Source organism: Eublepharis macularius, chromosome 1, assembly GCF_028583425.1.
Source record: "Eublepharis macularius isolate TG4126 chromosome 1, MPM_Emac_v1.0, whole genome shotgun sequence".
Lineage (NCBI taxonomy): Eukaryota > Metazoa > Chordata > Lepidosauria > Squamata > Eublepharidae > Eublepharis > Eublepharis macularius.
This window is the reverse complement of record NC_072790.1, coordinates 253,586,408-253,612,589: the sequence shown is the minus strand read 5'-3', so window position 1 is coordinate 253,612,589 and position 26,182 is coordinate 253,586,408. Positions and strand designations below refer to the sequence as shown.

The 26,182-nt window shown below is 53.5% G+C and overlaps 1 protein-coding gene across 2 annotated transcripts in view; it reads right to left on the bottom strand.

Moving 5' to 3' along the window:
* Positions 1-12,169: 12,169 nt before the first annotated feature.
* OTUD7B (OTU deubiquitinase 7B) overlaps positions 12,170-26,182 on the bottom strand; it is a 42,294-nt gene continuing 28,281 nt past the window's right edge. For both annotated transcript variants that reach the window (XM_054998917.1, XM_054998925.1), the window contains exons 6-12: positions 25,392-25,519; positions 24,471-24,583; positions 21,745-21,872; positions 19,033-19,182; positions 18,531-18,645; positions 17,945-18,029; positions 12,170-16,267 (exon numbers count right to left, since the gene is read on the bottom strand). In XM_054998917.1, the coding sequence (XP_054854892.1) occupies positions 14,948-16,267; positions 17,945-18,029; positions 18,531-18,645; positions 19,033-19,182; positions 21,745-21,872; positions 24,471-24,583; positions 25,392-25,519 (2,039 nt within the window). In that variant the 3' untranslated portion in view covers positions 12,170-14,947. The remainder of the gene's footprint in view (positions 16,268-17,944; positions 18,030-18,530; positions 18,646-19,032; positions 19,183-21,744; positions 21,873-24,470; positions 24,584-25,391; positions 25,520-26,182) is intronic.

Here is a 26,182-nt window from a genome sequence, read left to right as displayed (position 1 = left end):
CGAAGCGCCGGGTGGGGGTCCAGCCGCGCCGCGCCCTCCAGCCCGACGAGCCTCGCAGGCGCCAGCTTCCGAGCGCCACTGCGCCCTTCGGCAGACGCGTGGCGGGGAAAGGGGCAGCCGGGGGGGGGGGCTCGAAGGCGCCCCCGGACGCGCATCTGGCAGGCGCTGCCTCCGCCCCCTCCCAGCCCCCCTCCCCGCGGAGGCGACCCTGCAAGGCCGGCGGAGGAGGCTGAGCGGGGCGGGTGGAGAGGCCAGGGCGCCCCTCGGGCTTCTGGCCTTGCGCATGGGCAGCGGGAGGGGCCGGGGCCCGCCTGGCCCCCGAGGCACTGCCCAGCACTTGGGTACCCAAAGCCCCGGCTCGGAGGCTGCGCGCCTGATGCTGCCCGCTCTGGGGACGAGGCTGCCCAGCGGTCTCCGTGGCCCAGCAGGCAGAGGTGCTGGAGTGGGTGTCGCGGACCCAGAGGCCTGTTGTCCTCGGGGGCTTCAGTGTCCACGCAGAGGCTGCCCGCTGGAATAGGCCGGGAGCCCACCTACGGAGGCCGGCATCCCGTCTCACGCAGTGACCCACCAGGTAGATCAAGACCAGTCTGTAGCAGGAGAAAAGAGCAAGAGTCCAGTAGCATCTGTAAGACTAACCGAATTTGGGGTAGGGGAGGAGCTGTCCTGAGCCACAGCTCACTTCTTCAGATACAGCTCAAATTCTTCAGACAAATAAATAGGGGTATCTGAAGAAGTGAGCTGTGGCTCAGGACAGCTCCTCCCCTACCCCAAATTCTGTTAGTCTTACAGATGCTACTGGACTCTTGCTCTTTTCTATAGTGGCCAACCAGTTACTCAGGAGAGCCAACTACTGGGCCTAGAGGCCGAGGCCTTCCCTGCACTTGCCTCCAGGCACGGGGATTCAGGGGTTGACTGCCTCTGAACGGGAACGTGGAGGTTCCCCTAGTCATCGTGGCTAGTAGCTGCTGCCAGGCCATCTTAAAAGAGGCGGCCATGAGACCCCTCCTGGGCCCAGTGCCCTGAGCAGCTTCTGCCCGGGGATCAGCGTTGCTGTTTGGGCAAGATGCTCGAGCGTGCAGAGGCTGTGCAGCTGCAAGCAGTCTGGGAGGAGGTGGATCACCGAGACCCGTTTCCATCCGGAATCAGGCCTGGGCTGGGGTGGAAAGAGCCTTGGATGGCCTGGCTGGTGATCTTGGCGGGGAGACTGACGGCGAGGGCGCCCCTGTGGTTGCTCCTTGGTGGCTTTCTGTACCATCAACCACGGCATCCTTCGGACGAGGCTGGCTGGGTTGGGTTGGGTTGGGTTGGGCTGGATTTTTAAGAAGATAAACAAGTAGGGGGTACCGTGCCACAGGGGTTCTGCCCCCCTTGATTGGCTGAGTCCAGGTGACGGTGCCAGCTGGGGTGTGTGTGGGTGGCTGCTCTGCCCTGTGGCATTTCTGCTGTGGCCTCCAGCACTTCTCCATCTTGTCCCCCCCCCCCCCGTGGTGTTTAACACCCCCATGAAACCTCTGGGAGGGCTCATCTGGGGATTTGGAGCGAGGCGTCTACTACAACGAAATCCTACAAGATCTTTGTGAAAGTGGGGGGAATGTTTTATCAGCATTAAAGCGATCCAAGATTAATCTCAAATTACCTAAAACTACTGTCACTAAAATGCACCACTAATTTCTCTCACTCACTCTGCAGCAAGACTTGAACAGTTGGCTTAATACTTGCAGCATAAAACACAGGTGTGGGCGGGGCTTCCTCTGGTCCAGGGTTCAGCCCCAACGACCCTGCTTTCGGCTGCCGGAGCCCGACCGCATGATACATTTTCCCCTGGGAAACGGGAGTGTTCTGGGGGTCCAAACTTCCCAGGTACGTACACACCTGATTCGGATCTCTCTTGAGGTGAGCAGGGAGCGCGCCACTTTCCAAACCTGAAACTCTTGGGGAAACCTGCGTGTTCCCCACCAGTATGTGTGCGGCCCCCAGTGGGGCAAAGCCCACAGACCACATTGGGAAAACCGTGCTGGGGTTAAAGCACTCACTTTCCACCTGCCGCAGTTCTGATCCAAACTGGGCTAATGTTCACCTGGGAGGTCAAGACACCCAGAACGCCCCCTGCCAACCAAACCCCAGGCAAAACGTGTCAAGCGCTCAGGCCACGTGGTTTCCGTGGGCACCAAGCAGCAGCTGCAGCCCACCTGCCACCTGGGCTGGAGCCCCAGGGTTTCCCACTCCCTTCTCGCCATGACCCTGGCACAGTCACCCCTCCCACTCCCCTACCCGAAGAGGGGGCTGCTGCTCTTCTCCAGCTCCGGCATCCTGGCCAGAAGGAAAACAAACTGGGCAGGTGCGTTGCACGTGCAGAGAACAGCCCCCCCCCCCCCCAGTACAGGAAATCCACGCTAATTTCCTCCACCTCCAACATAAAAGATAGGAATCTCACATTGGTCCACCCTGAACCAATTGAGAGTTTATTTTTCATTTATGCAGAAGAGGCTGTCGAGGCTCCCAAAGCTGCCGCCATCTCCTCCTCCTCGCCCAGTTCATCCAGTTGCCCTTCCTCTTCCTGATCTTGTAATTCTTGGGCCCCAATCCAGCCACAGAACCACCAAGTCAGAAGGGAGACTAGAGGAGAGACATGAGGCTGACACTAAGGGGGGAGGGTCTCTATAGCGAGGAGGGGGAAAGCTGCTGCCGCCTGCTGCTCTGGCCTGTTCTAGCCTGCTGGTAAACACAGAGCTCTCGGGAGCTGGCTCAGAGCTTGCTGTGGCCTCTTTTCACCAGAAAGGGGGATGCCCCCCCCCCAGAGCTCTCCGGGAAGGGAAGGGGCCCTCCCTCTCTCCCTGCCTGCCTGCCTGGTTTCATGGCAGGTCTAGAGAGGGGAGGGAAAGCTCGAGGGATTAAGCAGAGAACAGGAATGTGAGATGAAATGTGGGCAGGCAGCTTTACCCACCCATGGCCCAACCAGAGCTCAGCAAGTGACGGAGAGGCGGAGGAACCAAAGGAGATTGCCATAAACCACCACAGGCTTTATTTCAGCACTCCTGCTTCGTTGTTCTGGCCCAGGATCCCCTCTCAAAGGGCCTGCGACACCAGGGCCATACGTGGTTGCTTTCCAGGGGTTCCAGTCGCGTGAAGAGGATCCGTTCCAACGGCGGCGGAGTCTTCATCAAAGCAGAAGGCCAGCGGTTGCCAGGGGCTCCCCTGTGGAGTCCCTTTCACAACTGAGGAAAACACTCTCCGGCCCCGTCCCTGCTTCATGGGGTAACTTAATTCCAAGGAGCTGGTGCCCGACTCACACGTTGGGGCTGCGGTGCTCCCCTTCTCTTCCAGCACGGGGCAACGCAGATGTCCCTTCTCTGATTAAAAATAAAATCACTCTGCTTTGCTCGAAGCTCTTGAAGAATCTCCCAGATTCTTTTGTGCGTGAAAGGGTCCACTGCCAGAAAGACCACCTTCTGTTCTGGCAACTTTCCTAAACTTTGACGGCAGAAAAAGTTGGAGAACAATGTAGCAACATAGGGAATAGCTCAGTTTCCATGCCCCCCCCTTTTGCCAACTGTTTTAGGAGCCTCCCATCTGTCCAAGGTGGGCACTTGAGTGCACTCCCCTGGCCAAAGAACGCACCTGTGACCAGGTATGAGTTCCGCCCCTACAATGCCATTTCTTTGGAGACAGCCTTTCCGGCTAGCACAACAAGCACGGCAGTCTTGCTGGGGCAGCATTCCAGCGATGGCGGTGGGAACAGCAACGCTCATGCTGCGGCCTCAGGGCTCCCCACTGCTGCCACCCTGCCACCCTGTGGCATGTCTGACTGCGCCCATTCATTCATGCCAATGTTTTGCTGTCAAGTGTATGCTTTATTCTGCTTTATTCTGTCAAGGGTAACTCCATTGTGGATTGCTAGATATTCTCATTGCTAACATTCCAATAAGTTCTCTCATGTCCCCAGGTGGCCGGCCGTTTACCAGTTTGGGGCTTTCTTTCTAACTGTGATATGTCTTCTCTCCATGTAGCCTGATAGCACAAATATATAAATTGAATAAATAAATAAATAAAATATGCATACTGTTCTCACACAGATCAAACAACACTAGGTTGTTTGGAAATTGGGAGGGGGAAGGAACAGGGGTAGAAGAGGGATGCAATTTTCCTATGTAGCCATTCTGGTCAACTTTCTACTAGAACTGCTTAGGTGCTTATCTTACTCCTAAGTAGACCTTTGGATCTGATTATGGGAAGAACTGATTTCTGAATAAAAGTCATTTAACCAAGAACCCGTGTCTTGCTACAATGAACCAGGGGTCTGTCTGCTGTAGTCTAGCATCCAGAGTCACCCTGCCCCATAGGCACACCCAAGCCTATGATGCTGAAGCCCCCCAGCCAAGTGCCACTTTTCACTCCCCCCCCCCCCCGGTAATCCCAGCCGAGCAAATGAGCAGGGATTGCCTGGCAGACTGCAATAATCTCTAACCATGGTGCTCCGCCTGGGGCTGGCACTGGAGACGCAGGAGAGCAGAAGCCACCTTTGGCTGGGGGGGGGGCCTGGGGGGGAGAGACTCCCACCCTGCATCTGCTAAGGGAACAGCCTCTGATCAAAACCAGGCTATGGATGACAGGATACAGCAGACAGATCTCTGGCCCATTTGCAGTAAGACACAAGTACTTAGTCAAATGGATTTTATTCAGAAATCAGATCAGTTCCATACACGGGTCCATAGGACTGCTTAGAAGCAAGGCAGGCATCTAAGCAGCATGAGCAGAAGTTGACAGGAATGACATCATGTGAGAGAGACTTCTCTTTTACCCTTCTAGTTCACTCCTTTCTCCCCCCCCCTCCCAACTGTAAACAATACTTTGGCACTCTCTTGGGGTGAGAACGTTGTGATACCACAATGAGTTACTAAGAAGCAAGACACAGCACTGTCTGGGAATGAGCAGAAGGTCATAAACACTGGAAGCTGTTACAGTCCACCAGATAAACACCTGTGAAAGCCCGAGAAAGAAGAGTTATGACACTAGCAAAGTGATAGCAGGCTATAGCTAGATACACTGTGTTCAGCAGAACAGAATCAAAATTGGGACGGATGGGGCTCAGACATGACAGGTGGCCCCAACTGGGTTGTCACCTTCTTGGTTCAGTTATCCAAGCAGCCCATTTCCCCCGGCAACATCTTCCCATTGCTTGGACCAGCTCCTCTGCTTCTCTTGGGCTTGGCAAAGCACCGGCTACTCTGGTACCCACCTCACCAGCCCTCACTAAAGAAAGCCTGATTGTTGCCTTTAGTTTGGCAGGGACAGCCCAGTTCCTAGGGGCCCCCCCTTTACAGGAAGAATAAAAAAGGCTCCACCAGGATTGGTCCTTTTCTTTCTCTGCTGTTCTCTGGGAAGTGCTGTATTCTTCTGCCCTCTTGAAGGATAATGAAGAGTCCAGCAGCACCTTTAAGACTAACCAACTTTATAGTAGCATAAGCTTTCCAGAACCACAGCTCTCTTCATCAGATGCATCAACAGTTTTTGAGAACCACAGCTGTCAATGCATCTGACGAAGAGAGCTGTAGTTCTCGAAAGCTGACGATGCATCTGATGAAGAGAGCTGTGGTTCTTGAAAGCTTATGCTACAATAAAGTTGGTAAGTCTAAGATGCTGCTGGACTCTTTACTGTTTTGCAACTACAGACTAACATGGCTAACTCCTCTGGATCTATGACCTCTCGAAGGACAAATTTAGCTCCAATCAAAAAAGTTTGCTGTGCCTTTTGGCTTCTTCAGTAGTGGTGCTTGAGGGCGTCTTTTGTCAACGAAGAGAGCCATTTTTAGATGCCGCAAACTTGTGGCTTGAAAAATCTTCATAATGGTGGACAACAGGATGTCTCCCCACAGGGTTTTTTTTTAAAGGTTAAGACAGGGTGGCAGAGGCACAGAAGAAGAAAAAACAAGGGACGACGCCACCCTGGGACGAGAGAGGCAAAGCAGCAGGTAGCTGAACGGGACAGGGAGGCAGCAGGCAGCGGTCTGAAGCTATGCTGCACATTTTCACTTGCTCAGGGACATCGCCAATCCCTCGGGGTGGGGGCGGGAGGGCTGTCTGCTCCCCCCATAGCCGCCAACTCAGGCACTTGGGGAGTAGCTCAGAGGCAGCACATAACTGCTTTGATGAACGTGCCAACCCCCAAATGTTCCTCAACAAGATCTTGCAGTTAGCCAATCATCTTTGGCATTCCCGACTCTGGCGGACTGCGTCTGTGCTCCGATGGGAAGAATGAGCATCTTATTAGCTGAAGGAGCTCCCGGTCTCGGCTTCCGCCAAACAGCTGCTTGAAATGGCCGGGAGCTGCAGTACGCAGCGTCCTGGGGGATGGCTGCGGTCCAGCCCTTGAGGAAGCAGCCTGCCAGTGGCCAGGGCGGGAGAAAGACGAGTGCCTCCGGGACAGGCGGCTTTCAGCTGGGAAGGTGGAATCAAAGAAGGGCAAGCACGTGTGTTTTAATGAGCAATTAATCTTATTCGGAGGGGAAAGAGCTGCTCATGAAACACACGGAGGATCAGTCTGGCAGTTTGCTATGATGTCGAAGCACAACTTCCATGTTCAGAGGCAGTCTACCTCCAAAGCCAATCGTCTGAGACAAACTCCAGAAAGAGAGCATGGCTTCCGCGCTCCACTTGGGGGCTTCCAGCGGTTTCCTGCCGGTCCCTGCTGGAAACAGGGTGCTGGGCCCAGCCGAGGGAGGGAGGCAGGGAGGGAGGGCCCACCTGCCCGGCGAGCCCCAGGCGGTGCGCATTGGCCAGGTGCCACTTTCCCTGGACTGCCTGCTGCCCGTCATGCCCCTGGACTGACCCAGTTCAGGAGGGGAGGGGAGGGGCAGGCCACGGGCCTACCAGGGAATGTCCCAGTGCTTGTAGTGGTCAGTCTGCCCCTGCTGGTTCTTCTCCGGAATCCAGAGTTGCTCTTCCTGGTTCTTATGATCCCGTAACGAGAATTTGCTTCCAAACTATCAATTGTGCATCCTGTTAAATGCTGGCCCCTCGGGGCAGGGACCAAATTTGCTTCTTTCCCTTGCGTTCCCCTGTACAAGGCCACTGATGCTATATAAACATAAATAGTTTAAAGTCTTTTAAAGATGCTGCGTGGGTTTGATCCTGATGGGGCTTGGAGAGCAGGTGTGCAACGTACAAGCAATATATAAGGATCGCCAGTCAAGAGAGTTTTCAGATTCAAGATTTGGGGAGGGCGCTAACGGTAAGATGGTGCATGTTGCGCTGTGCCAGGCTCCACTCCTGCATGATTTCATGCAGGAACATGCAGAGGGAGACCAGGTGCAAAAGACCCCCCCACACACACAGCACAGGCAAGCAACCCCTCCCCTGCGGAGAGGCGGGAGTCTCCAGCGACACCTGAGGCCCAGGCCAGGAAGTGCCCACTCATCACAGGGCCTGGAATGAGCGGAAGGCTGGCATGGGGCTCACGCGAAGGAGGCGGGAAGGAGGCGGTGCCCCAAGGCCAAGATTGCGCAGCTGAGCCCCCGCCCCAAGATACCACTCACAGTTGGGGGGGGGGAGCCTTTCCTTCTCTTTGGAGCCTTCTTTAGCAAAGCACCTCCAAGCTTCTATGGCGCCCTTGCGGCTCCTGCTTCCACCCCTGCCGCTCTGGGGAGCTTCTTTCGGCTGGGCCCCTGCAGTCCTTACCTGACGGCGCTGTCACCCATTTTATCAGGTATTATTCTGCACGCTGCTTTGGGTCTGAAACTGCAGAGGGAGCAAATAATGATCTTTAGGATAACGAGACTAGCGCAGCATACCACCTTCAAGGACGGGAGGAGGGAAATAATAACGCTATTTTAGCCTTGGGCGCCTCTGTACAAATCACACTCTGCCCTTCATGGCCCCAAATCCAGAACTGAAGAAGGCATTGGCCTGGCACTCTTCTCAGAAGACGCCTTACCCGAGGGCACCAAACTCCGGCTGGGAGCGGCTCTGCTCCTCTCTGCAGTGCCAGGTGAATTCGAAGGGCATTTGGTGGGGAGCAATTTCTAAAGTCCTGGTGGCTTGAGGGGAGGAAAAGAAGCAGGTTTCCACTGAGGCAGCATATAAATGCACCCCCTAAATTATAGGCAGGCTATTACAAATGATACCCAGGTAACCTCCTAATGCCCTCATGGGTAGGTTGCTGTGGGCTGCGGGAGACGTCTTGAAACGTGCCCGACGCGTTGTGGTTTGACCCATCTCCACCTGAACAGCCCATCCAGGAGGAGAAGATGAGAACAACCCGGTGCCTCCCTTGCCCTACATAAACAGAGGCCCGGCTGCAAGGAACCCTTCCAGGTGGGAGAGCCATTCACTAGTCTTAACACAACACCCTGCTCCTTCCTGTGTAACCAGAGCCCAGGCTGAGGCACTTGCAGTCCAGCCTGCCACAGCCAGTTTTGGATCAAGGGCAAGGTAACTGAAGACCGCTTGCATTCAGCAGCCTCTCAGGGGAGAAGGGTCAATTGCAGGTGGGGGGGGTGGCAGCAGAGAGAAATGGAGCTGCAAGCAAGCAGGTGCCCAGCGAACCAGAAGCTGCCTATAGGCATCCTTTCCTGCTCAATTCTGCTTGCACTTGTCAAACACGAGCTGGTCGCATTGCCTCTGCGTTGGCAGAGCCGCGGGCAACAGAGCAGCTGCCGGCCTGGCCCTTTCCCGCATGCTTTGCTTGACCAGCAAACCCCCCCCCCCCCGCCATTCTTTCAGGGTTTTTTTGTTTTTGGTGATGACTGACCTATTGCTACAGCTTAAAAGCTGCCATAGAGAGACCACCGTAGCTGTAATCCAATAGCAATATATCACTTGGCGTATTTTGAAAACACAAAAAAGGCCTCCAGTGGCAGCAGCAGGGTGGGGGGGGCTGAGCAAGGGAAACAGCATCAAGGCGAGTGGGACCTGTACAAACACGCATCTCCCCGTGCCCACAGCCTGCAAAATCCACTCTGACTACCGTCTTTTATCCAAAGTTTGTACGTAGCAATGTCTCTTTGGACTGTCACTTTCCCACTGGTATTTTCTTTCCTTTCTGTGGTATCCCCGAGGCACTGCCCACAAGAGATTTATGCTAGCTTTTACAAAAATATATATATGGTAGCGTTATATCACTTTAGAGTGGCTAACCACATATTTTTAAAAGCTAGCAAGAAGCCTGCTGGTGGCCGAAGGGGGGACAGTCAGTCTGAGGGAATACCAAGGCAAAATGGCACCCATGCGGGCAAACCGGCTTTGACCACACACTGTCTGGAAAGGTGGTGCTGAAAGAGATTCAGGTGAAGCAGGGGAAAAGGAAGAAGGGAGTAACTCCTGAACAATAATCGGGCGGATGCTCTTGAAGAACGCTCCAACTGGAGTGGCCAGGTTGAGCTAAGCATCCATTCGGTCGCAGCCCAATTTTAGGAAACCGTGGAGCGCAGCACAGGACAACGAGGAAGCAATCTTGTGTAGATGCAAAGAAACAAAATGCTCCGTCTTAAAAGCAAAACTGAAGCAAGACCTCCACACGGAAGCTGTCCCACACCGCCACCCCCGTGCTACAGAAAACCCGGGAAGCTCTAAGCCCACCTTTTAAAAAAAATTCTAGAGGGCAGCAAAACATGACGGCTGCAGTCCTGCACCTTCAAACCATCTTGCTGTAAAGGAATCTTACCAAAAAACAAAAAACCCTGCTTTGCACCTGGGCCAGAGGCCCTGCTGGATGTTCAAGGCACAAGAGGGCCAGGCCACAGCGCACCCCCAAATGACCCCATACATTTCGAGCTCCTCCCTGAAGACGTAGCCCCGACACACACACTCCCATCCCATTGGGCTTGGGGGAAGTGGAAGCACGGTTCACACCCACCCTTATTCCTCCCCCACATTCTCTAAGACCCCAGTAAGTTTTCAAAGCACCAGAAAAGCAACAGAAAACCTCTCGGCTGAAGCTCCTGGTACATTTGGGGGCAGCTGCTGGACACAGGGAGCCTCCGCTGTTCTGTCATACTGGGACAAACTCTGAAATCTGGGTAAAGGCAGAAACTTTACTCCCAATTTTTTTCCCCTTCCACTTGCCAGGCCCAATGCAGAATCAAGGCTCCCCCCCCCCACCCCCCACCCCGCTGCTTCAAGGGCACGCAAGGAGATTTTGCCTTTTTGATCGGAAGCAGGCGTTCTCCCCTTCCCTCATCCGACCGCTTTCTGTTTTTAAATCAGTTTGCAATTAGACAGCGCTGAAGAGCCGATCAGCACACGGCCTGGATTCTTTGGAACCTCACCCAAAGGGACCGAGCAAAAATTCCACCAGGTCCCGACGGGGGCTGAACCGCACAGAATTTCCTCCAACCTGCCTAGCCTTTGGGGGCGTTACAGGCCTGCCACCATTAGCCTCATTCCAGTCCAGACCACGGGCTGACTCTTGTTGCAAACTCGGCAAGAGCGACTGGCAGAGGCAGAGGTGGAGACCCCGCTGTTTCCAGCAGGCCCGGACCATGCTGTAGCGTTGGCTTCGGACCTCGACCCAAGTGCCGTAGAGGAAAGGCGGGACGGAAGCATACTACTAAAAGCAGCCAGGGTGGTTCTCTCCGTGGCGCAGCAACAAATTTCAGAGGCAAAATACAAAGAAGGTACAAGAAAACTATCATGCTAAAATAAAGCTGCTTTTATAAAAAATAGTTTTTATTGTCAACAACAAATGGAGAATTAATTCAGGTCACTTCTTGGACAAGTAGCAGTAAAACCAGAAGAGAAACCTTTCTATGGAGACTCTACAAAGCTGGTTAAAGTTATACCCTGGACTTTTGCTTCTTTAAAAAGTTACTCTATTCTTTAAAAAGTAAAACCAGAAGAAGGTGAGATAGGAGGCCTCAGAATTAATGTGCTCAGGCAGAGGAAAGAAAGCTAAGGGGGTGTCGAATGTGGCTTCTTAGTGTGCAATGTCAGGGCAGTAAGAACGGAAAGATTAGGAGAAAGGAGAATGAGGACAGTAAGTTCATTAAACGTTTTTAAGCTGGGCTTGGGGTGGGGGGAATCCACAAGGGGGCCCACCTCGCAGAAGCCACAGCTGTCGCTTCTGCTACCACCCCTTCTGCTTTGCTCCGTTAACAGTGCGGGCCTAAGCAGAGTGACGGCTGATCCAGGGAGCCAAGGCTGGCATAACTCTGCACAGGATTGCCGTGTGTTCCCTGGGTGGTGGGAAGCCATTCCTAGTTTTGCCTTGGAAAACTGGCCAGGGAGAGGCGCAGGCAGGCACTCCCCTCGGCTCACCACCCAGCATGAGACAGTCAGCGCCCCCCCCCCCGCTCCAACCGCTCTTCTGCCAAGAGCAATTAAATATATTTAGTGTTCACTTCTAACAAAAAGGTGCTTGGAAACCCACACTGCTTATTCCCTCTCTGAAAGCAAGCATAAAGTACCACAAAGCATGTCCACGGCATTCAGCATCCAGATGTGTAGGCGAATGAGTGAAAAGGGGAAGGTTCAGTTCTTTTCAATAAATATATATATATATATATTTAATATTCCCTTTTTTAAGGAAAAAAGAGGGGGGAGAAATGTTTCACCATAAAGGAAACAAGTGACCTTAAAGAACATTAGAAAAATCTAAGAAACGGCTACATCAATTCAACGTCAGCTCCACACTAAAGTTAGTTCATCAGAAGTCATAATGACCTTCGTTAAGGCGGAAGGGCTTCGGAATCGGGGTCTTAGTCAAAACTCTGGTGTTCGTAGAAAAAATAGGATTTTTTTACTTAATTTGTAAAGGTCATTTTTGTCTTGATTAAAAATGCTACTATGTCAGTTAATTGCCATTTTTTCAAAAAAAGACCACACGTACACACACACAGAGGCCGTTATCAAGCTCTCATGGTAATACCTTAAAATGTGCCTGTTGGGAGGGAAATCCCAAATATAATGGATGCCACCTCAGTCCAGGGCGGAGCTCGTACTCCCATGCAGACGTGAACGGCTCATGCAAGGAAGCCCCTCCACTTCATTTCCATGCAATGGGCAGGGTCTGCACCTGACACTGGAGGCACCTTCCACCGACAAGAGCGGGCAGGGAAGCTCCGCACGTGCACTGGAGCCTCCCCTGCCTGGAGAGAACCAGTAGATCAGGACGATGGAAGACCACCACTGGCTGGGGAAATTTTAAATGATGGAAGGAAGTCAATGGAAATGCACACGGGGGAGGGGGGGCTTCAAATCATTTGCGATGCCACCTACAACCCACGGCGATCGCACAGCCTCTCCGTTTCTCTTGCCCCACATAAGCGTATAGAACTTCACAGTCATCGGAACGCCGAACAGCCCCCAGACAAGCAGCACCTACACAGCCCGAGGCCGTTCCTAAGAACTCCGACGTCAAACACTCCCAGAACACTCATCGATTTGAGAAATAGCAGAAGCAGCAGCAATTTTATCTGCTGGACCCAGGAAAAATAAATCAGGTATGTTAATTTTTTCCAAAAATACATTTTATAGATACACACAAAAACACTCATCCCATTAGCAAAAACGGACACTCCCAGCTGGGCAATGTTATCTGCAAAGAATGTGCGCATGGATGGGGCCATCAGGATTTCCTGAAAGGGAAGATTTTCAACTGCTCGACACCTCAAGAAGTATTTGGGGTCCTCGGTTTGTCCAAGCGTTTCTAAGTTGGCTTTTAAGTTTACACTGGGCACCTTTGCCCAGGGGGGTAATTTTGACGCTCAAGCCATTCTTAGGAAGAAGAACGCGCAGGAGCCCATGGACCCATTCTGCTAATGGCTGCCACAGGATGGCTGCCAGGAGCAAACCAGGTCTGTAGGCTCCAGCCCAATGAAAACACACCTGAAAGGGGCTGCATGTGCTTGGCCGCCCTCCTTGAGAATAAAGGACCAAAGACTCACAGTATTTCAAGCACACACCCCCAATGCTGCTGGCCAGTTCTTACCACATCCTGTCCAAACACAAATCTGCTCCCAGCACATCCCCACAACAGACAAAGATTTGGACTAGCCAGCCAAGCCCGAAAGGGAGTGCCCTCCTTGCAGCCCTCGCTGCCACTGCACGGCGGACAGACAGGCTGGCAGATGTTGGCACCCCTCCACTCAGCTGCGTGGGCAACGAGAGAGAGGGCGCACAGAAAGGAGCCCTTGACAGACTGCACACGCAGCCATGCTTCTTCTGCCACCGCCACCCTGCTCCCCCCCCCCAAATTAAGCCCCACGGGAGGGAGCCAGGCTGACCGGCCCTCTCCCAGCCGCCCCTGGTCATCGGTGGATGCTGCGCCACCACCGGCCTCGGCTCAGCACAAGGAGCACCCAAGAACCCGGCCAGTTTTTAAGGACACTTGCATCTGGTTCTCCCCTGGAAGTTGCATAGTTTTGAAGCCTTCATGAAAAATACAAGCATTTCCCCACCCACCCCCCCCTCCAGGAACCCTGTGAGATTTCAGACCAGTTCTTTCCTCTCATCATAGCAGGTTCTCACCAAGAACCCCACGGGGCAAAAATCCCCTCCTAACGCTGCGCCAGCCCCCCAGTGGTCATCATTTTTGCCATCGGAAAATTTACCGTGGCATTAACGGTGTGCCAAAAATGCCAGAGGTGGGAAAGGGGGTTGAAAGGTGGAAAGAGAGGACCCACTTCTTAATTTTTTTTAAGAAAAAGTATAATTAGCTTGTCTTTGTCTTTCTTCCTTAAACAAATTCAGCCCCGTTACAAAAAATATACACCCTGGGGAGCTGCTCTTACTAAGGGTGGTGCTTTTCTTGGGGGTTGGGGTGGGTGGGAAGCGCCACTGTTAGCAGAACAGTTCTCTGGGACGCAGCGCGATTTCCTCCTCCTCGTCATTCCCATAGTTCAAGTGTCGGCTCAACAAAAGGGAGCCAGATTATTTCTACTCAGCAGAACAGAGAGGTAGTCTAGGAAAAAAAAAATTGCTTGCATGGAAGGAAAGTCATTATCTGTAGATCAGAGAATTTTATAAAGATCTGTCTACCAGCAGCAGGGGGGGGGGGCGGGGAAAGGGCTCTTGGCATTCAGGCGCCCAGGAACCCACCCTCTCTGCCCCCCCATTTCATATTGCCTGCTGTAGTTTATTGCTTTTATCAAAGCCCTACCGATCACCCCGGTGACCAAACTCTTACTAAACTAGCTTGACTGTATCAACAAGATTTTGCGGGGGGGGGGAGGGGGGTGTCACACCCTAAGAAGAGCAAACACACACCTGGGTGTTGTGACTAGTTTACTCCTTCCTTCCCTCCACCCTCACAAGATTTTTAAAAATATATTTTTAAAAATTTATCTCAAGCCCAACTCTTCTAAAAAGGCTAACGCCAGCAACGACAGGACATGCTTAGAAAACCAGAGGATTCTGGGAAAGGGGGACGGGGATGGAGGGAAGGGACACTCTCACGGCATGGGGGGGGGAGGACTCCTTTTCTACTCAAAATCCATGTTTAGTAACTAAGTGGAGTGGAAAGAGTTAAAAATTTTAAACAATACTGTTAATATTAACGAAATAGATGGCAGATTTCAAATATTTCAAAAACAAAATTGTAGGGACTGTGGCTTAAATCCCTCTAGAACCACCCAAAAACACACTCAAGTTGGGGGAAGGTCGGACCAACAGAAGGGATCCCTGTCTTTATGGTGTTTGTTACATCCTTGGAATTCAAAGCTTTGGTCTAGGTGATTTGATCAGTTTGAGAGCCGCCCCCCCTCCCCCTCCCCCTCCCCCAGGTGCCCTGCCCTGAGCTGGGCACCTGCAGCAGCCGTCTGTCCATCAGTCAGAAACCCTTCTTTCTCCACACCTCCTTGAAGGGAGGGCTTTGGCTTCCCCACCCAATAAGGAGCTTGCCACCCCCCCCCCCCGCCCTGGCCAGCCCTTCCCCTTTGTGAGATGCGGGAGGGGGAGGGGTTATTGTGTTCCCCATGTGCCCTCGGCCTGGGCACTGGATGCGCCGCCTGGCTCCTTAAAACCTGTGTGTCAGTGCCGCCCGCTCTTGGTCTTTCCGTTTCAGTTCCTCTTTGTAACAGCACGAGCAGAAGTTCCCAGTTTCTGGGTGTCCGTAAAAACTGCAATTTGGCTGCTTGCATTTGGTCTGCTGTACATTACAGAGCAGCCGCGTTTTGTTTCGGTCCCCGCTGGTGCCCTTTGGCGGGCTGCCATCCTGTTCTGTGTATTCTCGGTAGCCGTTGCTGCGCAGAACTGGACCAGATGATTTGTCGCAGTCTACCCCGAAATTTGGCGGAATGTCCATCTCCGTAGGAGAGAACCGCCCCAGTTGGGAAGGGCTGGCTGGGTAAGGGTGTGGCCGCCCCTGAGTGCAGTACCTGGGCAGGGTAGCGTAAGGAGGAAGAGGGGCACAGGGACCGCCGGCAACCTGCCTCCGGCTCTCATGGTGGTTGGGAGGGTGGCTGCTTTCCACATTGCTCACCATGGACGGACGGGGAATGGTGAAAAGCCCCGAGTAACTGGAAGGGACACCAGCCATCTTGGCCCCCACAGCGGCCAGATCTGGGCTCTGGGTGCTGTATGGCGAGAGTACCGGGGGACAGGGGGTGCTCAGCAGGGCCTCCTCTCCTTTAAGAGGGTTGCCTTCTGAGTCGAGCTTCTTCACTGCCAAGCTGTTCCCCAGCGCCTTCTTTTCAGCCTCCTTCTGCTTCAGTTCGGCTGCAAAGCGTTCTTCTGCATCCGAGAGGTACCGCTGGATCATTTCCTCCTGGTACTGGTGCCGGTGGCTGGTCTTGAGCTGCCCAGCAAAGATGAACTTGCGTTCCCCTTGCATGGCGGCTCGGAGGATGCTCAAACTGAGCCGGACGTCACTGCTGTACTTGCAGGCCTCTGGCTGCTTCTCCGCAGATGCTTTGCCCGCACCGGGCTTCTCAGCAGGAAGTGCCGAATCGCCTAGCGACGCCTCCTCTTGGCTGCCCTTCCTGCCCTTGAGGGACCCCTTCTTCTTCTTCTCCGTCACCTCCCCTTGCCCGTTGCTGACACCACCTCGGACGGTTCGGCTGTGCATCAACCCCCCCATGTTTTTCTTGAGCTTGCTGCCCAGCGTTTTGCCAAAGCTGCCCAGCTTATTGGCCACTGAGTCAGCTCTTCTCTTCTCCTTTTCTCTGTCCCGTTCCTTCTTTGGTTTCTCCTTCTCCTTGCTGCTGCTCTTGCTGCCACCACTGTTGCTGGCGGAGCTACTACAGACAGACTCCTTGTCCGAGTCTCCAGAGTCAGCGGCTGAGCGGGCCTCATCTCCAGCAGAGGCCGTAGGGGACTCCGGCTGCGCAAGTGGTGCCTAAAAAGAGAGGGAGAACGAGGTATCTTAAAGATTCTCCAGGGACTTGGGGTTGGACTAGATGACCCTAGAGGTCCCAACGCTATTATGACTGTAGGATCTGATGACGTGGTAACATTCAGAAGGCCTCATGGGGGCCTCAGGGGAATGTGTGGACTCAGCCCTTTGCGAGGCCAAGAGGCAGAGCAGGCACCCGGCAGAGGAAAACCAGAGCGGCTGGGCAACAAGACGCGGTTTCAGAAAACGACCAGCACTGGAGAGCTCTCCCCCCTTGGAGGCGGGCTACAATTACTGCCGGTCTGTACTACTGGGTACTGTCCGATGATGTAGATATGCTCCTACTGGGTAGTTTCTGCATCGTTAAATATGCCAGGTTTAATTACCAATGCTTTGTTTCAGCAGTGTTTCATCTCTGTATTCAGATTTATGCTTGCTTAGAAACTTAGGCTTGTTTTCAGATTTCTGCAACCCAATACTCTTATTGTTCACTGAATAGCCTGCGGGTTGTATTGACTTGCACTGCGTAGCCCGCTCGGTGTCTCAGTGAGAAAGGCATACTGTAAATCCTACTATATAAAAGCCGAGCCGTATTGGTGACGACTCACTTTTTATCCTGGCGCAGGTGCACTGAGGACCCTGTGGGTGCACCTGTGCCAGGATAAAAGGAGAGTTGCTAGCATGGCAGGCCCCTGAGGGGCTGTAGAGTTGGCGGAAAGGCTCAGCACTGGTGAGCCCCCTCTCCCCCTTGCATCCTCCACGGCCCCTCAGAGACCTGCCTGCAGAGCCGGCAGGGAGGTGCAGTGCAGCCCCGCAGCCACCGTGGAGTCAGTGGGAAGGTTGTGCCAGGGGTGAGGCTCCCCATGGCCGCTGTGGGGCCTCTAAAGGTCCATGCTGGGCCTCTGTGCTGCCTGTGGCAGGCCTCTGACAAGCCACGGATCCAGCAGGGAGGCGCAGCACAGGGAAGCCCCGCCCCCCCCACGGCCTTCCCACTGCCTCTGCATGGCCACTGCAGGGCCTTGGGAGGTCTGTGCCACCTGTAGCAGGCTTCTGAGGGGGAGGGGGTGCAGAGCCAGCGGGAAGGGGCAGCGTGGGGGAGCCTGGCCCCGCTGCCTCCGTGCTGGCTGCTGGCCTCCCAGGGCCCCGCTGCTAGAGCCTGTTGTATTTATTTTCACAACGGGCTCTGCTGCTAGTAAATAAACCAACAGGGTTGCAGTACAGACAGAGTGCTGGACCAGGATCCAGGAAGCCTGGGCCCAACCTCGCCCCCCTTCAGTCCGCCACGAAGATCACTGGGGTGTCCTTGGGCTAGCCACTCTCTTCTAGCCTCTCCTGTGGGGAAGGGGAAACTGTGCGGGCTGCCCCAGGCTCCCTGGAGAAAGAGTAGGATAAAACAATGCCTCCAGGAGCAGAAGCAGTCTACAGGAGCTGTACCTTAATTGTCCTACATGGGAGCTTCTCAGAAGCACCTGGGCCCACTGCTGAGTCAGTGGCGTAAGCAGCCACACGTGCGCATGGAAGGGCAGAAGGGGTGCAACAGCCAGGGAGGAGAAGCCGGCAGGCAGGCAGGGGCCCTGCCATGAGGAGGGGGCCACCGCCGCACTGCAATCTCTGGCCTCCTCCCCTGGCAAGGCAGCCCAGGTCTCCCCGGGTTTGGAGGGGGCTTCAGGATGCCCTTACCTGTGTCTCACATGGCAGAGTGACCCACTTCACGTTCATGTAGGTGTGCAGCAGCTGCAACTTGGCCTCCAAGGAGAGCGTCACACTGGAAAGGCAGAAGGCAGCCGAGTTGGCGGTGGGGTGCCCTAGGGCCCTCTGGCGCCTCTGGCCCACCCCACAGACTCCGCAACCTTTGTCCCCAGCTCCCCCCTCCTCCCAGCCCCTGGGCAGGGATCGGCGCCTCCCTCCGCTCGTCCCCCCTGGTGCTCCCATGATCCTGGCTCCCCTCAAACTCTCCTCCAGTCAGGCACCTCTGCGCATGGTGCGCTGCTGCCAGGAATGTCCGGAACTGCCACTGCAAACACCCACCCGGTGCTTCCAGCATCTCCCTCCAAACGCCACACCGGAAAACCTGCGGTGGTGCCCCGAATGCTTTCTCGGCCTTATTTCCGAGCCCTCACCCCTCGCTGGCTCCTCCGACCAGGAAGCTGCCCTTCGTGTTCAAGCCACGTTCCACGGAAGGAGCTCTGCCAAGATTTGGACCATCGTGTTCCTCCCAAGCCCCAGGAGACACGAGCCGGAGGTCCAAGCCGAGCCCTCTGCTCACCTCGCCAGTTTCACGTTGTCGTGGTCATCCCGGCCCCATTCCCAGTCCTTCCCAGGGTCAACAGCAAAGTGGACCGGAAGCAGCTTGTGGTCAGAATCCGTCAGTGGAATCACAGCTGGAGCAGAGACAGGACAGAAAGAGCTGTTTCTGGGGGGCAGGCATGGAAATGGGGGCGGGGGAGAGAAGGCAGCAGCCCAGGACCCAGAACTACAGGAGGGGCTTTGCCTGGGAACCACCGGCTTTTTTCACAGCAGCAGGGAGAACGGAGGGTGGAAGAGAGGACAGCCGGGCTGGAGGTACCGCGTCTCCCCCCACACCACGCACGGAACTCCATTGGACTATTTTGGGGAAAGATGCTTGGACTCCACTCTGGTGGTCTCTCCTTTGAGGGCTCCAAGGGGAGGGGACCGGGGGCCACTCACGGCAGCCTCGTACGGGTGTCAACCTTAAGCAAGAAGGCGAGCAGGCGCGAGGGAAGATGGCCTCCCGCTTCCCAGCATACCTTGTTCTTTGGTGGGTTCCTTCTGCTCCATGGATACCAGGGCAGAAAAGTGGGCTTGGTCATAAGCCAGGACCAAGGGGGAACGGTGACACTTGCCGGCTGGGACCTCCACGGGGAGATAAATGCCCCCAAAGGGTATTGGAGCAAATGCTGAAAAAGAGAAATGCGTTATGGAATTAAGCGTTCCAAAGCAGGTCAGCTCCACAAGGGAAAAGAGCAAGAGTCCAGTAGCACCTGTAAGACTAACAAAATTAGTGGTGGGGTATGAGCTTTCGTGAGCCACAGCTCACTTCTTCAGATACCAAGTCAAGGGCTTTGCAAGCCCCAAGAATTCACCCAGAGAGAAGACTTAGGGACCACCTCTCCCCATATATACTCCGGAGAGCACGTAGATCAGCAGGAAAACATCTACTGGTGGTCCCAGGCCCCAGGGAGGCTCGACTGGCCTCAGCTAGGGCCAGGGCGTTTTGAGTCCTGGCCCCAACCTGGTGGAACTCTCTGTCGCAGGATACTCGGGCCTGCCAAGACCTTGTGTATTTTCAGTAGGCCTGCAAGACAGAGATGCTCCACCAGGCGTATGGTTGAGGCCAGCACTTAGATCTACTGGTCTCCTATCAGTGAGGGGGCTAAACGACCAATCGCCCCCCCTCATGTATGAATAGCAATTTGAAACATCAATCTCACATCTCCTCCCCCTCTCCTCCTTTTATGGATTGCAGGGGAGGACGAATGGAATCCCGTCCTGGGGCATTAGAAGTGAGATCGTAAAGCCTGTTTTATGCCGCTGAATTTAGAGTATGAATCTGATTTTATTGCTTTTTACTGTCGTTTATTGGTATTTATTTGTATGTTGTAATCCACCCTGAGCCCGTTTGCGGGGAGGGCAGACTATAAGTTTAATAAATAATGATAATAATAATTTCTGCACAATTCATTGCTCAGGCCTGGCTTCCCAATCTGTCTGTAAGGAACGTGGCAAATTATATTGGGAGTGGTTAAATGGAGGGAGAGAGAGCAGAATCCAAGCCATCCTCACAGGCGGCTATCCTGTGCATCTCTGTATGAGTCACTGTTCTGATATAAAAGTGAAGCACAGCTCCCAGTTCAATTCATAAAAAGCTAGCTAGTCCTGCAACCACAGCAGTTTGGGAAATACTGCATTGCTGCATGTATAAGAGAAAGGGCCCAAACCATTAAAAAGTTAGGGTGTGCAAAAGACCCCGGAGCATTGCAGGGCAGTGTGCGTGCCCACGTGTCTTCTGCTACTAAACATTCATGCAATCACAGAAATTTAAAAAATCTCTGATTTTGGGGCTCCCGTGATGAACAGGCTCAAACTGGGTTTGAAAGTTCTGTCAGTGGCCCTGCCTTCTGCACCAAGAAGTGTTTTTGTGCACCGTAAGAACAGAAAGCAACCAGCGCGGGTGTCCCCCTCTCACATCAAGGCTGGAGTCCGGAGCGACCACCCCCTCCTGGGGCCCCTTCTCCAGTCTTGGGGCGAGGGTCAGGCCTCGGGAATATGGAGAGGGGGGATTCCTGTGGCACTGCCTTCTCCCTCTCCTTGCTGCGCTTTGGCTTTCCTGCTGGCAACGTCGGACTTGCTGCGACCTTCCTCCACAGCTCTCCCTGGGCTCCTCCCACCACCCTCTCCCAGTGGACATCCCTGCCAGAAAGGCAGAGCTGGGGACTAATCAGGTGTCTGCCCTACCTGCTCGGGTCCCGGCTCCTCCCCCTCGATAAGGCGCAACCAGCCTTGGGGCTTGGCTGCTGCTGCTCCTACACAGCCCGCCTCATTCCTCCCTGGGGAACACCTCCCAGGTGTGTGTGTCCCAATGCCAGGGAGACTGCACCCAAGGCCTCCCCGGTTGCTGCACGCTGCTCGCCTTCCTCCCGCTGCCATAGCGATGGCATAATCGTGGTGCCCTGGAGGGCGGTGGCTGGCAATGGGCTGTTACTGCAGCCTCCCCAGTTGCCATGTTCTCCCGGGCTGGGCTGGTAAACATGGAGGCGAGCTTCCTAACAGTGGGCAAGAGTGTCAGACTAGGGTCTGGGAGAGAGGGGTGTGAACCCCCACTTTGACTCGGGAAGCCTGCTGGTGATCTTGGGCCAGTCACGCTCTTTCAGCCTGTTGTGAGGATAAATCGGAGGAGGAGAGCATACAATACGGCACGCTGTTTTGGGCCTAGGAGTCTCTTCCTTGCCCTGAAGATGGGGACTGCCTCTATCAGATCTCCCCCAAACACGTATGTCTTATTTCCCTAAGGCAGCGCTTCCCAACCAGGGTGCTGCAAGAAATCACGGAATAAATAGATCAAAACTCTGACATACTGAAACACTCCAAATATCCCTCAGAATGTCAAGAATATTACGGTTATATTGAGTTGTACTGCGTCTTTTTCATTTTTGTCTTGTTACTGTGCATTGACAATCCAAGTGATAATAATTTAGCAGTAACTGAATTGCCCTCCCTTTTTCTGGCCTGCAAATGTTTTCACGGGCAGGGGTTCCTCAAGATTTGAAAAATTAATTTGCGGATTCCTCCAAGGAAAAAAGGTTGGGAAATTCTGCCCTAATGTAACACACCCTCATGCACCCCACTCTGCCTCCTGCAAAACCCCTCTGAATGGGTTCTCTCGGTGCTTGGGGACAGCCCGGCCCTCCAGGCAGAAAACGGAGCCGCCCTCCGCAGAGGCAAGCCGCTCCCGCCCTTACCTTCCCCTCCAGAATCTCGCAGCATTGTGTCTGCCACCACCACGATGGGCCTCTTGAGCACGTGCGCAAGAACGAAGACGTGGAACTCTTCCAGGCTCTCATACACTGGTTCCTCGGACCCTTCGACACTGCACAGGCAGAAGGAAATGCTTCTGGAAGGCCTGAATATTGCGCCACTGGCGTTCAAAGGCAACCCCCCCCCATACTTCCATTGTTAATGAGGCTTTAAACTTGAAGAGGGACACCCAAATCTAACCTCCACTCAAATATTCAAGCCAATATTCAAGGCCGAGCTGCAGCTACAGAATATGCCCCCCCCCCCGGCCAAGGGAGCAGAGATTCATTTCTCTCCCCAATTTTGCAGATGCACTGATTTTACATAATTTCCAGGGTACAGAACTTGCATATTCTTGACACAGAGTTTGGATCATAGCAACCAAATTTTCTGGGGAGCCAAGGATTTTTGTTTTGAAAAATGGGAAATGTAGTAAAGACAAACATATACAATACTTATTTTCCTAGCAAACCTCTTATTTTACTACTTTGGTGGTAGGAGAGTGCCCTCAATTCATAGCTGACTTATGGCGACCCCTGGTGGGGTTATCATGGCAAGAGATCAACAAAGGTGGTTCGCCATTGCCTGCCTCTGCAACCCTGGTCTTCACTGGAGGCCTTTCATCCAATTACTAACCAAGGCCGGCCCTGTTTAGTTTCTGAGATCTGATGAGATCAGGCTCACCTGGGCTATCCAGGTCAGGAATTTTACTACTTTAACATCATAAAATGCATCATTTGTAACATAGCACATAATGTATTGTCGAAGGCTTTCACGGCCGGAGAACGATGGTTGTTGTGGGTTTTCCGGGCTGTATTGCCGTGGTCTTGGCATTGTAGTTCCTGACGTTTCGCCAGCAGCTGTGGCTGGCATCTTCAGAGGTGTAGCACCAAAAGACAGAGATCTCTCAGTGTCACAGTGTGGAAAAGTTGTTGGCAGGTCATTTATATCTACTCAGGAGGGGTGGGGTTGAGCTGAGTCATCCTGTAAGAGTTTCCCAGGGTGTGGAATGCTAATGGCGGGAGGCTTCACTGTATCCTGAGGAGGTTCTTTTGCATATGGATTGGTGCTTGATGTGCTAATCTTCTCTGCAGGGCTATTGTCGTGTATAGAGTGTTTTGGTGCTACACCTCTGAAGATGCCAGCCACAGCTGCTGGCGAAACGTCAGGAACTACAATGCCAAGACCACGGCAATACAGCCCGGAAAACCCACAACAACCATAGCACATAATCTTGTACTAACAGGCATATTTATACATTTAAATTTCATAGCTTTCTGCAAACGATGCAAAACCAAATTATTCAAAAAGGCTTTTGTATTGTAGGGAGGGGGTCTCTCAGAAGCTTTGCTAATGAGTTAGGGACCACGGGCTTCACCACTATATTGCCTTACGTAGTATCTGCTGCTTTAAATGTGTGTTCCTATGAGCTTCATGTTATCTAATATCAGCCCTAGAATTGCTTATGTTCTGTTTCAGCATTTCTTCAACTCTACATTGGATTCTTGCTAATGGTCTTTGTAAATTTGTGTTTATTTAACCCTGTGGCATTGTTTATGGAAATTCCCTTGGTAGTGACTGGACTAATCTAATCTCACACTGTAAAAGCCACCTTGAGTCATAGTGAGAAAGGTGGACTATAAATGACAAACAAACAAACAAACAAACACATTCCTTAACTTTCTGTAAGTAAAGCTGCAAACAGACCTTATCCTTAAGACAGAGAGATGCAAACTGCTGCGCCCTAACCCTACCTTAGCACATGGATCTTAGTTTTTGTCGACTGAGAGATAGGAAAAAATAGGAATTGGGGGGGGGGGGGAAATCTACAGAAAACAAGACTGCTTATTATTTGGACAGAAGTAGCATCTGTCACAATATACATTTGCCAAATTTATATAAGTTGCCAAAATTATTTACATTTACACAAACCTAGCTTTGAAATTATGCTCGAACATGAGTAATTATCAAATGCTACAGATGGTGTTACATTATGTATTTTCATTTTACTATTCTGAATGAGGAAACTGTTTTCTTAAAAAGTACTAGCACTCATTCCAAAAAAATAAAATTCTTCACAGTCCCCCCCCCCCGGTGCTACTCAACATTTTTCCATTTTCCACTGGATACATTGGGGGGGGGAGTGCTTGAGAACACCAAAAAACAACCAAGCCCCCACCCCTCTCCCCCAATGCCTGCAGGCCTTTTCCACGTTAACTGAGGGTGGATAAAATTCTGTTACCGCTGACAGCACCACAAGGAAATGCAGTTCTTGCCTAGAGAGTGAGATGCGACCCCAAGACAGGGGCGTGAAAGAAGACCCCAATGGGTTGTGCTTTGAGGGGAGCGCCCGAAGTCAGGCGGGCTGGCACCTGGTTCACTCCATCCAAGGCACACGACCCAGCCCTTGAGGCCCTGCTCCCCAACTGCAGCCGAAACAACTGGAGGTTTCCTCGTTCTCCTGTTGACCCACTGGGCTGAACCCCACGGATCCGTTTCATTCACGGGAGCCCCTCCCCGGGTAGAAGGAGCCTTCCCTTCTTTCAGCCTCCTGTGACAGGAGCCGCTATCTGCAGAACAGATCCATGAGAGGCTGCTGCGCCGGCAGGCTCTGAGTCCATCTTAGATTTCCAGGGTAAAAGCTCTCGAGAGCCCGAGCCGTGCCACTCACCCACCACAGTTGCCACCATTGGTGCCGTAGTGCATCCGAGGCTCGCTCGACGCCAGCTTGATGAGCTCTTTCCACTCCTTTTGCCACTCCTCTTCTGTGTAAACAAGACCAGACTGGGGCAGGGGGAGAGAGGAATGAGCAGGCGGTAAGGAGGCGCCCAGCTCCGGATCTGGCTGGGAAGGAAGTCACATCCAGGCTTCTCAAGTGGCCCTTCCCCAATTAACAGCCCAGAGGGGCCAGAAATGGATTCAAGGTTGAGGCGAGACGCCCCTGCAGCAGCAAGGCTGGCCAGGCAGGGAGGGCACGCTGGTCTGAAGGTGGACCTGGAGCTGCTGTGGGCTCACCACCAGGCGCCAGGCGCCAGCCCCCGAGCTTTGCTGCTCTCCTCAGCCTTGAATGACTGGCAATCGGAGGCTGCCAGGACTGGACCAGGCGAAAACCCTCTCGTTGTCCCCCTCAACACCCGACCCCTGCGGATCAACCCTGCTTCCGCTCAACAGCTGGCATTTCCGGGCCACTGAGTTCACTGAAACAGACAACTATCGCCCGGTTCACCAGGGCGCCAACCACCTTTCATTACACCTCTTGGGGGGGGGGGGCAGCCTTGGTCTTTTCTAGGTTAATTTGCTTCTGATGCACGATTAGAAGGACAAACGGCAGAGCATCTTTCCTACACGTTCCCCTGCCAGCAGCAGTTACAAATGTGAAGCAGAAGACCACGGGGACCACCCCAGGGAAGTGGCAGCCCACTTCACCCGGAGAACACAGGGCGGGCCTTCGCAGGCTCGAGACCCATCCCATCGCTCCACTGCCAGACCCTGGGGAATCCCCACCCGCCAGAGGAAGCCCTGCTGAGCAGCTAAGCAGAAGACCCCCTCCCCGCTGGCCTCGGAAGCAAGGCTGCCCCTCCTCACGCCTGACCTCTTTGTTCTGCTGGGTCTGCTGCCACCTCCAGCGCCGCCGGAGCGCTTCCCTTTCCATGCCTTTATCCATTAGGGCGTAAAGGGATTTCCGGAGCATGAGATCCCGGTCGTGGAAACCCCACATACCTGCAGGTACACGCACAAAGAAAGGAAGCTTCTAACGGCCTTTTTGAACATCATGACCTTTCCCCATTTAGAAATCAGTACATCTAATTCTCAACGTGGCCTGGAGACTGAAGCCATGAAGAGGCAAGGCAGATCTCTCTACAAACCTGAGGAAAGCCCCAAATGCGAAATCGAAATAAAATAGAATAATTTTTTAAAATGAGAAGTGAACCCTCCTCTGCCCAGACGGAAGCAGAAATGCATGCCCGATCAGTGGCTGTTGCAGAGGGTGCGAGGCAACGACAACAGGATGGCCCGCCTTGGTTTCCGCCTGCAAGGGCCTCCTCACAGCCCGGCCAGCAGTAACCACCGGGCGACCCGCTGCCCCTCGACCTGGACCCAGCCCCTCGCTACTGTTCAGCCTCGCAAAAGCCAGTGCGGCGCAGCGGCTCTAGTTCCAGACGAGGCTCTCAGAGACCTCGTTCCAGTCTCCGCTCTGCTATGGGAAGTTCTCTGGGTGACTTTGGGCCAAACACTCTCAGCCTAACCTACCTCACAGGGTTGCTGTTATGAGGATAAAATGAAGAAGGGAATGCTGAAAACTGCTTTGGGTTCCCAGTGTGGGAAAAAACGCGGTATAAATTAAGTACGTAAAAAAATACAGATGAAGATGAGGGCTTAGTG